Genomic DNA, 17788 nt, shown 5'->3' on the forward strand with positions numbered 1-17788 from the left:
TGTCACGTCACTCAACTTCCCACCTACAAACTAACGTGCTATTAATAGCGGTAACAACACGTTCCAGGTACTTTGCTGAGTGTCTTAGATGAACATCTCTTTTCACTTTTTCCAACCCTCTGAGAGGCAACCACTCATATTATCTCCATTTCACAGTCAGGGAAACTGAGGCTCAGAGCAGATACATCATGTAAGTAGCAACTGGCAGAACCGAGACTCAGACTTGGGTCTGTTTGACTCCAAAGTTCAGCTCACAACCGGCACACTCTGTCTCCTCTCAGCGGCCACTCTCTCTTCCCTCCCCGGAATTCAGCTAGTTTCTTAGACAGCAGAGGACACTGGATTCTTCCTGGGCTGGCTCCAGCCTAGCCCATCTTTCCGTGCCTCTCACCCCACCCCTTCCCATCTCCTCCAGAGCCTCAGCCATCCCCTCTCTGAGATCATCAGAACTGAAGCTGATTCAAACGGCAGTGTGCTGAAATCATCTAGTCGCTTCTTCAGTCGCTTGTCTGATGACTGAACTAGGATGACTCAAAGGCCAAGTGCAGCTGAGACTGCGGCGCCCTCAGGTGGGCTCTCCACGTGGTATTGGCTTCCTCACACCACAGCAGCCTCACGGTAGACAGTCTTCTTGCATAAAGCCTCAGGTCTGCAAGAGCTAGAGCTTCCTGGGAAGTGTGCCTCCTCCCGTGTCTTAGCCGTGGAAGTCAGGGCCTAGGGCCCGCCATCCTCTAGCGGTTGAAGCAGTCATCATCAGCTCACTCAAGACACACAGAGAGGGTACTCCAGAAGAGAAGCGCTCAGGAATTTGCAGCCATGTTTTACATGATCACAGGTGGTCTCCAATTTGTTGCCATCTCTTTAGTTCCTTTTAGCCCCTAATGTCTCTTGAATCCATTTCTCTGCAAGCTCACTGGGCAAGGCATCATCATCTCTGGATGGGAGTCGCCTCTCTGATCTCTCCACTGCCACTCTTGAGCTTTCTATCCTGTTCCCCTAAGGGATCAGCAACCAGAGGGAACTTTTTTAAATTATTTTTTTAATCCTCACCCAAGGATATATTTTTCATTGGTTTTTAGAGAGAGAAGAAGGAAAAGAGAGAAACATTGATGGATTACCTCCCATACTTGCCCTGGCTGGGGATTGAACCTGCAACCTAGGTATGTACATTGACCAGGAATCGAACCCACAACCTTTTGGTGTACTGGACGAGGCCCCAACACACTGAGCCAGGGCCAGAGGGAGCTTTTGAGTGCAAATCAGATCACGTCCCTTCCCTCTTTACAACCTTTCCATGGACTTCCATTTCTCTTGGGTTGAAGTCCAAACTCCTTACGAGGCCCTGAAGGATCTCATGTATGTAGCCTGCCTGTGCACGCAAGGCTTACAGTTTGAGCTCCGTCTCTCTCTCTCACACACAGTTAGATGAGTAAGTAGTACATATAATGCACTTAGACAAGCCTTTGCACATAATGGGCATTACACAGGGTGGGGCAAAAGTAGGCCTATGAAACACAGAGTTTATGCTTGTATTATTATTTATTAATTGTATTTTCCACACAAACATTTGTAAATCTACTTTTGCCACATTCTGTATATCTGATATTATCATTAATCTGTGTTCAGAAAGTATTTATCGAGCTGCCTACTCAATGCCGAGCCCTATATGAGGCCCGGTGCACAACACTGAACAAAAGGGTGTGCGGAGTTCATTCATCCCCATGTCCCAGCCCCTAGCAGGGAGAGAGACAGAATGGATGCTCGAGACATGAAGACATGTTTGTCCAGTGGTACCTGATGAAGCTCAGAGAGGTGCAGTGACTTTCCCAAGGCCACACAGCAAATGTGGGACAAAACCAAGGTTGTAGGTACCTGACAAGGACTCTCCAAGGAGATGGGCCATAGGCACACATCGCCCAGGGCAGAAGCAGGGGTAGGTTGGGAGAGACAACAAGGGAGCCTGTCTCATCGGCTCCCTCTTGGGGGAAGAAATCTTCTTTTCCAGCACCTCCACCCCAATCCCAACTCCCTTCTCTAGATGAGGGGTGGGGTGGGAGTGATCCTTAGCAAGGGGTAGAGGCTCAAAGACGGAAAAAGAATGGAGAGAGGATGGGGGGTTCAATGAGAGGGTGAGGTCCTAGGTAAGAGATAAGGCCCCCCCCCCCCGTAGGGACTCAGTGAGATAGGTGAGGCTCAGTGATGGGTGGGGGCTCGGAGAGAGGGGGGGATGGAAGCCTGTGAAGGGGGTGCTCAGCGAGGAGATGAGCGTTCGTATACTGGGTGAGGGCTCCATGAGGGGAGTGAGACCTGGAGGGGGGACTGAGAACAGTGAGGAAATGAAAGCTCCGTGAGGGCAAAGGTCTTCAGTGAGAGGGAGCGCTGCGAGAGTCGGGTGAGGAGTTTGCGGGGACCGCCTGAGGCGTGTGGTCCAGGGAGGTGGTGGGGTCTCTGCGAGGGGTCTGGAGACTCAGAGAGAGATAGGAACTCTGGAAGGGCACAGGGGCTCGCGATCCTGCAGGGGTCCGCAATCTGCAGAGCTACTCCTTGGGGGGGCCCTTCCACTCTCGGCTGCGGCGCAGGCGCGACCGAACCGGCTTTTGCTCTGCTCGCGCTCCTGCTCCCGCTCAGCTGAGACAGCAGGCAGAGAGGTGAGTTTAACCCCGCTCCACGCGCGGCCGGACCCCCACCCCGAGCCCCTACCCCTGCCCGAATCCCCAGCCCAGGATGAGTCCCGCCTCGGGCAGGACTGCAGCGCCCAAGCCCGGGGTGCCTCTGGCTTTGGGAGGTGGGCTCTCAGTGAAGTAGCCAGGGGCAGCGATCGCACCAGCTGTCGGCCGTCGCCCCGAGACATCTCCGGGGTGATAGGCTGGGCGGAGGCTTCACAGGACAAGACCTGCACCCACCTCTCTACTAAAAAGCCATTACCCCACCCACCTGGACTCAGTTTACCTCTAGGGGAAAGGACGCAGTTACTCTCGACCGGAGAACCGTGGCTGGGTCAGAAACATTGGCGCGGTGGGGGGCAGAGGGGTTGGCCTGATCCCTCCGGCCTGGCCCCCAGGAGGGCGCCCCTTCTCCCGGCCTGGGCAGCCCGGGGCGCTGGAGTGGGTGGGTCTGGGGCTCTGGGAAGGAGAACTAACTGAGGCGGCGCAAAGAGGCGCGATTCCATCCATCTCCAGGCCCTCGCGCCGGTCATCTTCCCGTGCGCCTTCCCCCGAGCGCCTACTCGGCCGCAGTGCCCCCTCTCAGAAGCTGGGCCCCCTCCTCTTCCCAACGAGCTCCTCCCCGCTCCCGCCTCTGGGCACCTCCCCAGTGTTGCCTCCGCTAGCCTCGTCCCGGGTACGCGCGCAGGGTCGTCTGCATCCTCTCCCTCCCTCCTCCGGACCACGAGACCGCCTCCCGGCAACTGGAGATGGGGGAGGGGGAGGGGCCAGGCCGAGGGAGGGGGGCAGGCAGCGTCAAGGTCACCTTCCTTCTTCCTCGCCTGCAGGATTGAGTGATTATGTATATTTGGGGAAGGACAGTGAGTTGCAGGGGAGGAGCTAACCCAGGCCAGCCATCCCTGAACCCTTTCCCTGCCGTCTCCCTTAGGGGCTCTAATTAATGGTGGCTGCCCTAACTCCGACTGTTCCGCGGGCCCCATTCATTCTCCCTCCCAGGCTCCTCCGCCCTTCAGTTCGGGGCGGTCCCCGCACTGGCCACGCCTCCTCAGAGCTCCGCCCCGCCCGCCTTCGCCAGTCTTCTTGCCCTTTTTCTCTGCCTTCGCTTTTAGTCTCTGCCTTTTCCCTGTCAATTTTCTCTCTTTCTTTCTTTTCCTCCTCTTTTTCGCCTGGATTGTAGGTGAGGGCTGTGAAGAGCTGTGATTTATAGGCAGGTGTTAACTACCGCACGCCCGTGACATGTGTGGATCTCTGGGGGCTCCCGGAATCACCCCAACGCACACTGGCTGTGTTTGTGCCTGCGTGTGTGTGTGTGTGTGTGTGTGCTTATGTGTGTTTGTATGGGTTTGCTTCTCTGCGCTGTGCGTGTTTACCTGCTTGTGTCTCTGTGTGGTATAATACGTGCGGCTGTCTGGTATGTATGTCTCTTTGGGGTGTCTGTCTGTCTGTGCTGGTGTGTGTCTCAGTGGTGCGTGCGTATATGTGTCTGTCTGCGTATGTTTCTGTTTGGGGAGGGTGCTGATGAGTCTCCCTCTGCAGGGATTTGAGGGCCACATCTGATTGGAAGTGAGAGGGGGGCTGGAAATTGGTCTTCCCCTTCAATGGAAACCCGTTGCTTTATTTTGTCTGAGGGCCATCACGGAGGTGGGAAGGGCAGGGGCCCAGTCCTTCCCCAGCACTGCCCCACCCCCCTGCTCTGACTGTGGTCCTACCTGTGTGTGGACGTGCAAGTACCTTTCATTCCCGAGACCTGGGGTTCCGGACGTGAGAAGAGGGGATCTTAGACAGGCTTCTCTAGAAATCTAACGCCCTTGACCCTAAGGGCCCCTAATCCCAAGCGCTCCCGAACTTCACTTCCTGTGGAGTTGAGATTCCCTGGGACTGGGAGGTTGTCACCTTTTGAGTGGCAGCCCTGGAGAAAGACCCTTTCAGGCCTTGCAGCTTGGGGAGCTCTGCCTGATTGGACAAGTGTCAGCCAGGACAGCTGCCCCCAAGAATGCCCTGAAGGGGAGGGAGATTTTGAGAGGAGATGGGGAGGAGCACCTCTCACTCCAGACATGGGACTCCGAAAGTTCAGGATGAAAATAATAAAGACAAAATTACAGCAATAATAACCATCACAGCAGCTACCACTTCTTTTGGCACCGGAAGACACAATAACTGTACAAAGCAAGGTGTGATCACTAGCCCTGATTTACAGATGAGGAAACTGAGTCTCAAGGAGGTGAAAGCACTTGTCTAAGGCCACACAGTCAGGAAGTAGTGGGTCTGGGATTCCATCCAGACAGCGAGGCTCCAGAGCCCAGTGTCCCAGCCACGGAGTGGACTCCAGGGCAACACACACCTTTACTGAAACCTACAATTGCCAGGCACCGGGCTAAGCACTTCAGTCACTGGCTCATTCACAGTATACTTGGGAGAGCCAGGCCAGGATTCCAGAAGGCCAGGCTGTGCTGAGTGTGGGGTGTCTTAAACAGGAGATGTGGATGGCACACCAAGGTTTAGGAGCCTGGGAGGGTCTCCATGGGCAGCTCTCACTGACCCTCCCCTCTGTTCGCTGAACCTTGCCTGCCCCGCAGGAATCCAAGATGCCAAGCTATGACCGTTCCTGTGGATGTAGCCAGGGCCCCAATGTGGAAGATGGCAAGTGGTATGGGGTCCGTTCCTATTTGCACCTCTTCTACGAGGACTGTGCAGGTACCGCCCTCAGTGATGACCCTGAGGGGCCTCCTGTTCTCTGTCCCCGTCGACCCTGGCCCTCACTGTGCTGGAAGGTAAGGCCGGAGGAGGAGCAACTCTGGTGATTTCCCGTGGCTTCAAGGAAGAGGTGGACTCAGTGGAGAGAAAGAAAAGGGACAGTGCAGCGGTCAGGAGTCTTGCACATTCAAGCAATAGAAAACCCAGCTCAGACGGGTTTACACAACGAAGGGAAAATATCACTCATTTTACAGAAGAGGCCAGAGGTGGTGTGCTTTCAGGCAAGGTGTGATTCAGCAGTTCAAACCCTCACACTGAGGACTCAAGATTTCTCTTAGTCTTCAGGCTTCCCATGGGGCTCCCTCCCTGCAGCCCCTGTTAGCTTCCGGTTCTTCCCACATGTTCCCCAGCTGGCTGGGGCTGTGCTGACCCTCAGTCTTCCACTCCACACCACCCAAGGGAAACCCTGCAGTATGTCCTTCAGAAAAGAAACAATGCTGTTTATTTATGGAAGTCCTGGAGAGCATCGCATTGGCTCTGATTGGGTCGCTCGCCCAGCCCCAAACTAATTACTGTGGCCAGGGGGGTGGCTTACGCTGACTGGCAGGGATGGAGGTTCGTCCCACTGAAATATTACTATGCTTTTCAATGACTTATTGGGGTACTGCTGTCAGGTCAGTGGAAGACGTGAGAGAAACAATCAATGTTTACATCAGCCAGGGAGAGTGGCCAGCTGGGGCACACCGTGTGGGTAAGCGTGTGGAGGTGGCAGCGAACCCCGTCCCTGCAATGGTCACGGCTCTTTGGTAAACTGTGCAGGGTGAGTGCACAACCTCAGGCCGGGTGTGCAGAGGATGCCGGGAGAAGAAATGCTCTCAGTGCTCCCCGGGGTGATCAGGGAAGACTTCCAGGAGAAGGCCAATGAGTATTTGACTTTTTTTAAAAAGCTTTTATTTATTTATTTATTTATTTATTTATTTATTTATTTATTTATTTATTTATAGAGAGGGAAAGGGAGGGAGAAAGGGAGGGAGAAAGAGAGGGAGAGAAACATCAATGTGTGGTTGCCTCTCACACCCCCCCTACTGGAGATCTGGCCCACAACCCAGGCATGTGCCCTGACTGGGAATCGAAACTGCGACCCTTTGGTTCACAGCCCATGCTCAGTCCACTGACCTACACCAGCCAGGGTGTATTTGACATTTCTTAAGTGTCTTCTAGCCAGGCCATGTGCTAGGCTCTTGGGGACACAGAATTGAAGAAGACCTGGTTCCTGTCCTCCAGAAGCTCCTAACTGTGGTTCATTTAATTAGTCTGCAAACATTCTGGCAGCTACTGTACTAGTACAGTGCTAGGCATGGAAGACACCTAGTGAGCCAAAGTGGGCACAGTCTCTGCTCTCACGGCTCTCTCAGCTCTCAGGCCGGGAGGCAGGCCGACATCACTTACACAGTAACCAAAGCACTCACCCTAGTACACACCAAGGTGAGTGCACTGAAGAATGAATGGGCACAGCATTTGCACAGAGTGTAGAGCAGGTGACTTAACCCAGTTCAGGGGTGTCCTGGAAGGCTTCCCCGAGGAGGTGAGGTTTAAGGTGCAATCTCAGGGATGTGTAGGAGTTAACCAGACAGAGATAGAGGGTAGATGGCACAAAGGGATAAGATAGGACCCAAATAATGATGGAGGGGGACTCAAGATTGGCAAGAGAAACCCCCTGCCAGGTGGGAGCTGGGAAGGAAATTAAAAGAGAGGCCCCAAGATTCCAAGTAGAATCAGTGTGCTCTGTGGTTCCCATCTCTTAACATTGATTAAGGGGTCACCTTTAAGTCCAATTGGGACCCAAGGTGATCCCTTGGCTGAGGGGTTGACCCTGACCACCTCCCAATCTGTTCACCTCTCTCCAGATCAGCCTGTCCTCGGGGACCCTGCTTCTGCTGCTGGGTGTGGCAGCCCTGACCACAGGCTATGCCGTGCCCCCGAAGCTGGAGGGCATTGGAGAGGGCGAATTCCTGGTGTTGGATCAGCGGGCAGCCGACTACAACCGGGCTCTGGGCACGTGCCGCCTGGCAGGCACAGCGCTCTGCGTGGCAGCCGGTGTCCTGCTGGCCATCTGCCTGTTCTGGGCCATGACCGGCTGGCTGAGCCAGGACAGCAAGGCAGAACCCTTGGACACGGAAGCTGACAGCCACGTGGAGGTCTTCGGAGATGAGTTGGAGCAGCAGCTGTCTCCCATCTTCCGTGATGTCAGCGGCCAGGCTTGGTTCTCTCCGCCCGGCAGCCCCTTTGGGAAATCCTCTGTGCAGACCATCCAGCCCAAGTGGGACTCCTGAGCTGCCCACATGGCCAGAGAAGGCACCAGGCCCAGGGTCTGGACCCTTCCTCCTCCTACCACACCCCACCCTCCCACTGTCTCCTTAACTTCTCCCTGTCAGCAGGGACCCTCCTTTCTCTGCTGAAGGCTCAGCTCTGGGTCAGAAAGCCTGGAGCTCATGTCCCCATGCCCATTCCCAGGGGATAGGGCCCCAACCCATCCCAGATACCAATCCTTCCCAAGTCCAGTGAAACCTTCCCAGTCACCACCTCCTTCCCCAGGCCCTTCAGGGGCAGAAAGTGTCTCCCTCAACCTGCCTTTACTCTTCTCTCTCTGTGACCCTTACCCTTTCAAACCACATTCCTGCCTCTGTATTATAAGGGTTTGGACCAGATTCTCAAGTTCCATGACTTTCCTATTCTCCCTTGATGTAAGTGTTACCCTCTACAGGCAAAAATGGGTGGGGGGTGGGGTGGCAGGGTCATTCTCCTCCCTTGACCCCCACCCTCTGTCGGCTGCACCAGGATGCCTCAGGACGGGTCAAAGATGCTCATTGGACTTTCTGTCCAGGATGGCGCAAAAACATTTAGCCCCTAGAGTATGTTTTCTTCATGCATTTTGGCATCCGGGCCCCTCTTCCACCACATTTTGGGCTATTACCAGCCCCAGTGCACAGATGAGGCGGCTGAGGGAGGCTGGCAGTCTGCAGGAACACTGACTCGCATCTGCTGACGACTCCTGGGCCAGCTCTTTTTTTAAAAATATATATTTTTAAATTTTTATTTATTGATTTTAGAGAAAGAGAAGAAAGAAGAGAGAGAAACATTGATTTGCCCTTCCACTTATTTATGTACTCATTGGTTGATTCTTGTATGTGCCCTGACCAGAGATGGAACCCATAACTTTGACATATTGGGATGAGGCTCTAAGGGTCTGACAATTGAGCTACCCTCCCAGGGCTGGGCCAGCTCTTGTTCTACAGCTGGAGCAGGGCCCTGCACCTTCCTGGCTTTCATGGGACCCGCAGGGGCTGGGGCCAGGCTTGGCCCAGAGAGACTAGCTGGAAGCCTGATGAACCCAAGTAGCTCAGAAAATACTTTGAGCATGTACTTAAAGGGTCTCTAAGACTTAGGGGTAGGAAACCTAGGACCTCCAATCCCTCATCCAGAATCACCCACCCACAGGTGACGCGGCGTCTTCGTTCTCTGCCACTAGGGGGCGCTCCAAGATAGCAGAAAAGAGCCGTCCAAGCCGCACCCCTACCCCGGGCTCAGTGTCGTCCCCAACCTTCAGAGGCCTCTTTGGGTGGGGCGGGCGGGCGTCCCTCAGTTGTCTCCCACCAGGCAGGCCCTACTGCCCTTGTGCCCCAGGCCACCTCCCCATTCTGCACCTCTTCCACCCCACCTTCCCATTCAATAAACAGCTGGGGTGGATACTGACTTTGCTTCTTTTCTTCTGACCACTGGGGCTTGGGGAGGGTGGAAGGAGGCTGCCACCTGTGCTGGGGACTTAAATCCATCATTTTTCATTCGCTCCTCACGAGCCAGGAAATTATTATCTTCATTTTACAGATGAGGTAGTTAACCTCAGATGAGGAAGAAGGTTTCTTTGGCATCTTGTGGACAGACTGCCCCACCAGCCCTGAGAGAGAGGGAGGGCAAGGATGGTTTATTTTAGGGAGGGAGCTGGAGCCAAAAGTGGGATCTTCACAAGCAAGAACAGCTAACCCCTGTCGGCACCTGCCGGGGCCCAGGCTCTGTTCTCAGTGTTTTACAGACCCCGTGTGATGCCCACACCTTAGAGAACGGCAGTGCCAGCCTCCTGGTTGCTCCCGGAAAAACCATGGAGTCATGTTTGCCTCCTCTCTTTCCTCACGGCCTGCATCCAATCCTTCTGCGAGTTCTGTCAACTCAACCTTGGAAATACGTTCTGTGCCCAACCACTGCTCACCAAACTCACGGATAGCCACCAGGCCTGAGCTACGGCCTCCTCCCATCTGGATATTGCATCAGCTCCTTCTTGGTCTCCCCGCTTCCGGCGTCTCCTTCCCCCAAGTCTACTCTTTACAGAGCAGCCAGATAAACCCTGTTATATAAGTTAGGTCACACCCTCCTCTGCTCAGTACCAGCTCAGGGCCCCTACTTCACTCATATTAAAAGCCAAGATCTCCCAGACTTCGAGCCTCCAGGACTGTGAGAGAATAAATTTTTGTTTTGTTTTTTTGTCATGTAGTATGGGGTGCTTGGTACAGCAGCCTTAGCAAGCAGGCTGTGACCTGGCGCAGCCTCCAAGAGAGGCGGTGTGGCCATATCAAAATGGGAAACAAACAAGCCCTGTGGTCCCTCCCTCTTGTGCGGGTAAATCCATAGCTTCAGTGATACATATTGGGACTTGGGACACAGCAGCACTGTCTGTGACAGAAAACATTTGGGAACAACCTAAATGTTGATTGATAGGGGACGAGGTAGTAAATCACGGCACAGTTACACACTGGAGCACTATGCAAAAGAGCAAAAAAGCTCCTTGCGTACTGATCTACACGGATCTCCAAGTTGTATTGTCAGGTGAAAAGGTGCAAGGAGCAGAACACTATGCATATTTTCAAACCGTTTGTCTAGAAAGATGCGTGGGTCTCGCTGGTGCATGCATAAATCTCTATTGCCTTTGGTCGTCTTTGGGGAAGGGACCAGGGATGGGTTGGCTGGGGACAGGGGTGGGAGAGACACCTGCACTCATTTTGAATTTTGAACCACGTGAGGGTAATTAACTTTAGCATAATTAACTTTAAGTTTTTAAAAATAATGTAATTGATTAAACACATTTAATAAATTGGGGAGAAGGGGTTTCCCTTACAGAAAATTTCAATAAGTAGACGCAGAAGGATTGAGAGAAATAGAAAAAAATGCCCTTAGCGTACCACAGTAGTGATTGCTGCGGGCAAAACCCACCTGTGGATGCTAAACGGCGTAGGTGAAAGGGGACATCTGCATAATCTTCCCTCCAAATACTTATTAATTTCTGTGGTGACTTTAACCTGCGTCCACAAGTTCTTTGATGCTCTGCCCTGCGGATGGTGAGGCTTGGTTCCCGTCTCCCTGAGTGTGAACTGGACTCAGCAACTTACTCCCAACAAACGGAAGGTGGAAGGGGAAAAAGAGACTCGCAGTGGAGACATCTGCCAGGCACTACCTGCACCAATGATGAAAGTCTGGCTGATACCGCGGAACCCTGAATGATGTGAGAAGTGAACCTCATTGGTGTGGTTCTCTCCCCGCCAAGCCCATGACTCCAGCCTAACCATGGGAAGCCCCAAACTAAAGAATGCTGCAAAGCCCCACCAGCACTCTTCATAAGTGTCAAGGTCACAAAAGACGAAGAAAGGCCGGGAAGCTCACCGACTGAAGGTGAGCATCTAGGAGGTCATCTAGGAATTATCTGGACTCTTTGCAACTCTTCTATAAATCTAATACGATTTCCCCCCCAAAAAGCTAAAAAAAACAATAATACAGTTGTTCTGGCCAAGATGGAGTAACAGGAATCAGTCTCCGTGTCCCACTGGAAAGAACCAAAGAACGAACCAGTAAGTAAAGGAATGAGAGGAGCCCTACAGTCGCCCTTGGTGCCCCCCCTGAGTTTCCAGCCTATGGCCCAGATTTCAAGACTTCTCAATACCGAGGAAACATGCAGAAAAAACCAGTAAGGGTGGGGAAGGTCTGACCAGCACTGCCACCCACGTAGGCCTAACCGGCATTTAAAAGGCACTCCACCCAACAAGTGCAGAATACAAAAGGCCTTGGGCCTTGGTGGCTCCTGCAGACCCAAGAGGCGCGTGGGAGGACTGAACGGACACAGAGTACTAGCTGCCTCTGGGCACCCTCTGGGGCAGCTCGGCAGTTTGACAGCTTCCCCTACCTCAAGGGGGAGCTATTTTCCCTCTATCCTGCAGTCCCTCCCCTCTTCGAGGTGGGGAGACCTGGGAGAAGGAGGAAAAGGGGGGGTCTACCTTCTGCTCCACTTCTCCTGTCAGAGCCTGAGCGCCCACCCCCACACCACCCAGAAGCTGCGCCTCCTTCCTGCTGAGTCTTGCATTTCCTCCCTCACCCCTGCTGACCCAGGGGACCAGCCTCAGAGAAGCTCCTCCACCTCAGCCCCAACTGGGCCAAAGAAGGGTGACCTGGTGCCATTGCCTGGCGTCTGGGGACACCGTGTCCTGCCACGGTGAGAAGGAGAAATACAGGGATATTCATGGGGGGCAGGGAGAGAGAGAGAGACAGTCGGACGGGGAGTCCAAGAGCAGAGGATCTGCAACATCGTGGCCCAAACTCTTCATCCCAAATCTCATGTCAGGCTGTCGGCCAGGTTCAAGTCATTTTGTGGGCCTGGGAAATTTTTAACCAATTTGAGTCTCACCTTCTTTGTCTCTAAAATAGGGCCATCGAGGATACCAAGCTCTTGAGACTGTTTGAAGACCTAATGAGCTTAACACTGTGCCTGGCACATAGAAGTGCCCGTGAAATGCTAGCCGTTGTCTTGAAGGAGGAGAAATCCCAGGTTCAGGATGAGCAGGCGACGTGCAGGTTATAACCGAAGATGTCTCAGACACAGCCCTGCCCGCCGGGACTTCCAGTCTAGCGGAAAGAACAGCCTGGCGGAGAGGCAGTGGTGGTATAACGGGGGGGGGGGGGGGGGGGGAGGGGGGTGCTGTAATGGAAGGTCTTGTCACGTGTCACAGAGGACAGACCCAGGGAGATTCAGAGGGACAGCACTGCTCTGTGCCAGGCTCCGCAGTCCGTCCTTCACATGAACTGATTCTCTTAGTCTTAGCAGCACAGAAGGCGGTTATCATTATGTCCAACTCACAGAATGGGAAAGTGAGCGCAGAAAGCTTAAGGACCCTGCCAACGGTTGCACGGGCGAGATGTGAACCCAGACTATGCAGGTTCAGAATGCCCCAGACCCCTGGCATCCACAGACACCGAGGTGATGCCGTGCCCACAGATTCACCCACTAACCAACCTGATGAACGGTGGGGTCGTACTCATAACCCCTCACGTAGGTTCACACGGACACGGGCAAGCATATGCTTATCCACCCAGATAAACACCAGTTCCTGCCCATGACCAGAGCTCAGCGAATCCTCCGGAAAACCACCCTACTGGCCTGCATTGCTGGGAAAAAATAACCCGCCCAAACGACCTCTCAGACACATGCGTCCATATGGAAATTGGTGGACTCATATGAGTCCTTGAATAAGCATGTTACCTGTGTAGATATGTGCCAGTATATGTTCGTGTGCACACCAACAGGCATGTAAATGATGATGATGATGTATGTCTCTAGACATGCTGATACAGTGTGCATTTGCGCTTACTCTGCTATCGATTTTTCTTTAGCAGCTACACCCACTAAGTATCTCTTCCGTGTAAACAAAGAAAGATAAGGCTCGGAGAAGTGAAGCACTTGCCCGAGGTCACACGCTAGTAAATAGCAGGGCTTAAACCCTGGTCCCGCAATATCAGGAGGTGGGGGTCTCTATCACTGCTCAGTCATGTCCATGAGTGGACAGAGGTGCCACAGGTGGGATTCTACATTGACATTTCCTGTGACTGTAGACACATGACATCCTCTTCCCAGTCACATTCGCACACGCCTGTTCACAGGTGTGCTCCGTGGGGGCGTGGTGATCAGGGGCTCTGGCCTCTTTCCAAATCAGCCTGGGCTGGTGTCACTGAGGGCTGTGAGCTTCCTGTCCCACCCCACCAGGCCCCAGAGCACATGACTGGAGGCCAAGCCCTGGACATCAGGAGCCTGGCAGTGAAAGAACTCAGGATTTCATAAGATCTGGCCCAGCACACGTGGTCAGAGCAGGGAGAAGAAGGGAGGGAAATGGGGTGGCCGCTGGGGCGTGCACTTGGTGGGGTCCACAGGCCAGGTGTGGCAGGGGCAGGGCTGCCAAGACCGGCATCTAATGGGGCACTCAGCAGATGCACGCTGGTTGGGTGGGGGGCAGGGGGAGCAGGATTGATTGCAGCACCGCCCCATGCAGCTCCGGGGGTGGAGTGACCGAGAGAGTGGGTGAAGGAAGGGTAAGACAGCAATGATGGTCCACAGGTCCTGAGCGCCTGCTCTCAGCTATGTGGGAGGTTGGTGAGCAGGGCGGGCACAGCCCTGCCTTTGCACAGCTGGGAGCTCAAGTGACCCCATTCCGGGTGGGTGCCAAGTGACTCAGCCAGTGTGAGCAGCCGGCGGCATGCCTGGGGGAGCGAGAGTATGCAAGAGAGGTGTGTGTGTGTGCACGTGTGCCCGAACAGCCTGCTGTCTGCCAAAGTGTGTCCCCATGGCACAAGCATAACCTCCTCCTTCCCCGCCGCAGGCCTCTACCTGCCCTGTGTCGGAGCTGCTTTTTCCAACCACAGGACGAAGGCCTCCTCGGTCCAGAATGTGGATCTCAGCCGAGATGCAGAGAAGTATAAAAGTTTGACCCCCAGCCCTGGCTGGAGTGGCTCAGGGGATTGAGTGCCAGCCTGAGAACCAAAGGGTCACCGGTTTGATTCCCAGTCAGGACACAGGCCTAGGTTACAGGCCAGGTCCCCAGTAGGGGGCATGCCAGAGGCAACCGCACATTGATGTTTCTCTCCCTTTCTCCCTCCTTTCCCCTCTCTAAAAATAAATAAATAAAATCTAAAAAAAAAAAACAGTTTTACCCCCAGTGGTAGAGACTTCCCAGCAGAGAGAGCCCTGGTGCCCTCTGCAGAGGCCCCTCCACCGGGAGCCCCAGCCTTGGGAGGAAAGCATCCTGCCCAAAAGCACCCCCTGGTGCCCAGGGGGGTGGGGGTGCCCAGGCCTGTGCCCGCATTCCAAGCACCAGAAGTGCCCTAGGGAGGTCCCAATCGATGTGTGAATGACACCTTGGCCACTGAGTCATCTCTCTGGGCACAGATACTGTAAGTGTTTTGGAGACACATTGCCCAGCTGGGTGACCTTAGGCATATCAGCCTCTTTGAGCCCCAATTTCTAATCTAAAACACACTTCCAGTCCTGCTGTGAGAATAACTCAGGGCATCATGATGTCAGGAAGTCATGATTATTTTCCAGCTGTGGGGTCTCTTTCTCAACAGCACCGGCTGGGCCTCCTAACCCTGTTTCTCCCATGACACTTCCTCACACAGGACTCAGGTAAGTGCGTGCTGTCACAATTGCTGAGCAAAGTCTTCTTCATAATGAGAGCCACCGGCACTTACATCACACTAACCAGCAGCAGTTTCCAGCTTTATTATATGTCAGGCATTGTGCTGAGCGCTTTCCATTCATTCATTCAACAACTGACTGAACACTTAGTAGGTGCAAGGCTTTGTGCTAGAAACAGGGATACAGCAACAGAGAAGAGCATCTTAGGACGTCGTAAGTGAGATCACGTCAAACCTTGACAAGGGCTGTGAATTTTGTTTAATTCACATATGTCCCTTTAATTCTGTCCCTTATGGAATAGAGCCGGACTGCAGAGGCTGCTGGTGATAGGGGCATGGCCCTTCGGGGAGGGTGCCTCAGGGGAGGTGACATCTGACCTGAGGCCTGAAGGAGGAGAAGAGGCCCAGGAAGATGTCAGAAAAGCTCCAGGCAGATGGAACAGCCAGGGCCAAGGTGCTGGGGCAGGAAGAATTTGGTCTGGTCAAGGGGTAGAGAAAAGGGAGCGTGGCTGGAAGGGAGGGACGAGGTGAGCGTGGAAGGAGATGACTCATCCAGGCTGGCAGGGGTCAGCCCCTTAGTTATCTCCCCAACTTTGTAGCCCAGAGAACTGCAGCTCACTGAGGCTGGGACCGGCCCAGCGCCTCACCGCTGATCAGAGGCTGAGCAGGGGTTCAAATCCAGGTCTGTCCTGGCTCCAGAACCAGGCTTTTTGTTTTTCCTCCAGGCTGCTACAGAGACACACATCTGAGCCACACACACCAATGTGGGCACATCGGCACATACACTCTGCACGCTGACCACAAGGAGGGGCTGTGGCTCAACCTCCACCGAGTGCCAGACCAGCAGACAGCCTAAGATGCTAACGTTTGTGCTGGTGGCTTTCCAAGTAGGAGGGCTGGGTGTCCCCTGAGCCCAAGCCTTCCAGAGCCTCTGGGCTGGGGAAACTTTAAATGGCAGGAGGAGGGAAAGGGATCCCTAAGGAAGGGGGTGGGACCCTGGAATGACCTGTGCACATGCAGCCCTGGGGGGTGAGGACAGCGCCCAGGCACATCTGGGAGGGGAGGGCAAGCCAAGGACAGAGGAAGCAGAGGGAGGTGCCACTGCTTTCTGAAGCCCAGCCCCTGTCACGCCAGCCGCCTGGCCTCTTCTTGCTCTGCTGAGTCGCCTCCGGAGATGGGACACTCGCTGCCCACCGAGCCGGCCCGGGCAGTGCTGACCTGGGGAAGCTGGTCTTCCCCATCGGCCTTTGCGGCTGTAAAATGTGAAAAGATTCATCTGTCAGAACAAGATAAGCATGTGAAAGCTGCATGAAGACATTTCGTTTTTCTGAATCAGATTGGCAAAAATCAAAAAACCTCGATACCAGCACTTCCACGCTCCGCTAGCAGGAGGCAGATGGGCACAGTCTGGGTGGAGGATCATCCAGAAACTTCCATCCGAAATGCAAACGCTCCAACTTTTGACTTAGTAATTCTGCTTCTCCAGGAAATGAGCTCCGAGTTTCTCTCTACTCCTCATGTATGAGCCCTGCAGCATTGTTTGGTGTAGCAAAAGGATGGAAATAATGAAATATTCTTAGACAACGAAAGACTTCCATAAACCAGTACATCCCTCCAACATAATACAACAAAACTATTTTAAAAAATCAGGAAGGTCTTTCCGAACCGAAGTGCAATAATCCCGAAGACAAATCGTTAAACTAAGAGAAAAAGGCGATCTGAAGGACTGTGTGTGTGCTCCATCTGCACGAAGCGGGAGAGGAAATAGTCGTAACTGCAGCTGGGCTGCTTTGCCTTCACGGTCTTGCTGGCCACACGCAGCATCCGCACACAGCATCCGCGGCCTCCCCAAACCCTGTCTGCAGCTCTGATCTGAGAGAGACTGTCCTCTCTCCTTGCCCTGCCTCAGCACTGCCCTGGCTCAGCCCCAGTGGCCCCGGCTGACTCCACACCCGGCTCCCACCCTGCTAAGTCATAGTGCGGCCGGTCACAGCCCCATGGGGCCCCCAGTCTAACCCAGCCCCTTGGCCATCCTCAGCCTGGAATGGGGTACAATGGCCAGAAGGGAGACCAGCAGGTGCCAAGTGCTTGCTGCATGTGCCTTCGAACAGCTCTCCCGATTCCTGAGTGTCTCTGACCGTGCCTAGGCTGGAGTTGGGGGTTTATCTGGGGACTGAGGTCAAAGGTCATGAATTAGAGCAGCGATGTTCAACCTTGTTCCTCTCACGGCACACATCAGCTAATTACTAAAAGCCTACAGCGCACCATATATTCTATTTTTTACCATCCGACAACCACCAAAAAAAAGGGTATAATTTTCATTCATTCACACCAGGCGGCTATTGCTGTGTTGGCTGTTATCATTTTTTTATTTGACAACCTGAGGGGAAAGAGGGCAGTGCCCCTGACTGAACAGCCAGGTATTGTGTGTTTTAAAATTTCTTGCGACACCCCGGTATGCCTGCCGCGGCACACCGGTTGAAAATCGCTGAATTAGAGCAAGTGTCTGCAGGCTGTAACTCAGTCAGGAGCTGGACTGGGCTTTCGGTCAGGGGTCAGCACAGGAAAAGTTGTGTGTCCGTCAGTGACCAAGTCAGCACTCGGTCTGGGGCCAGGGTCAGAACTGAGCCGTGGCTAGGGGCAGTGGCCAAGGCTCAGTGACCAGGCCACACCCCAGATTTCAGGGCAGAGTCCTGTGGGAGTCCAAAGCCAGGGAACAAGGCTCAGTCTGTGACCAGAGTCGAGGGTCAGGGCTCAGCCATTGCCCAGGGCACCGGCCTAGTCTCCTCTTTCTCCACTGAGGGACTGACGGCTGGGTTTGCTCTGGACTCCTTGATGAGCACCTTCCAGCCTAAAGTTCCAGCTCCCAGGCAGATGAGCTGCACCGGCCCCAAACCTGCCCCTCCTTCCCCCGGCCCTCCCTAGGCCAC

At 54.0% G+C, this 17788-nt stretch overlaps 1 protein-coding gene across 2 annotated transcripts; it reads left to right on the forward strand.

Annotated features, from left to right (window-relative positions):
- The first annotated feature begins 1108 nt into the window (after positions 1-1108).
- On the forward strand, positions 1109-9066 carry NRSN2 (neurensin 2). 2 transcript variants are annotated; one of them, XM_045194804.3, is made up of 3 exons: positions 1109-1160; positions 5240-5434; positions 7265-9066. In XM_045194804.3, the coding sequence occupies exons 2-3, from the start codon at positions 5249-5251 to the stop codon at positions 7688-7690; spliced, it is 612 nt and encodes a 203-aa protein (XP_045050739.1). In that variant the 5' UTR covers positions 1109-1160; positions 5240-5248; the 3' UTR covers positions 7691-9066. The 2 variants fall into 2 exon arrangements, with proteins under 2 accessions (XP_045050739.1, XP_024415652.1); XM_024559884.4 differs by lacking the exon at positions 1109-1160 and adding an exon at positions 2597-2648.
- The last annotated feature ends 8722 nt before the right edge of the window (positions 9067-17788 follow it).

The sequence above is a fragment of the Desmodus rotundus genome, chromosome 6 (genome assembly GCF_022682495.2).
Source record: "Desmodus rotundus isolate HL8 chromosome 6, HLdesRot8A.1, whole genome shotgun sequence".
NCBI classification, from domain to species: domain Eukaryota; kingdom Metazoa; phylum Chordata; class Mammalia; order Chiroptera; family Phyllostomidae; genus Desmodus; species Desmodus rotundus.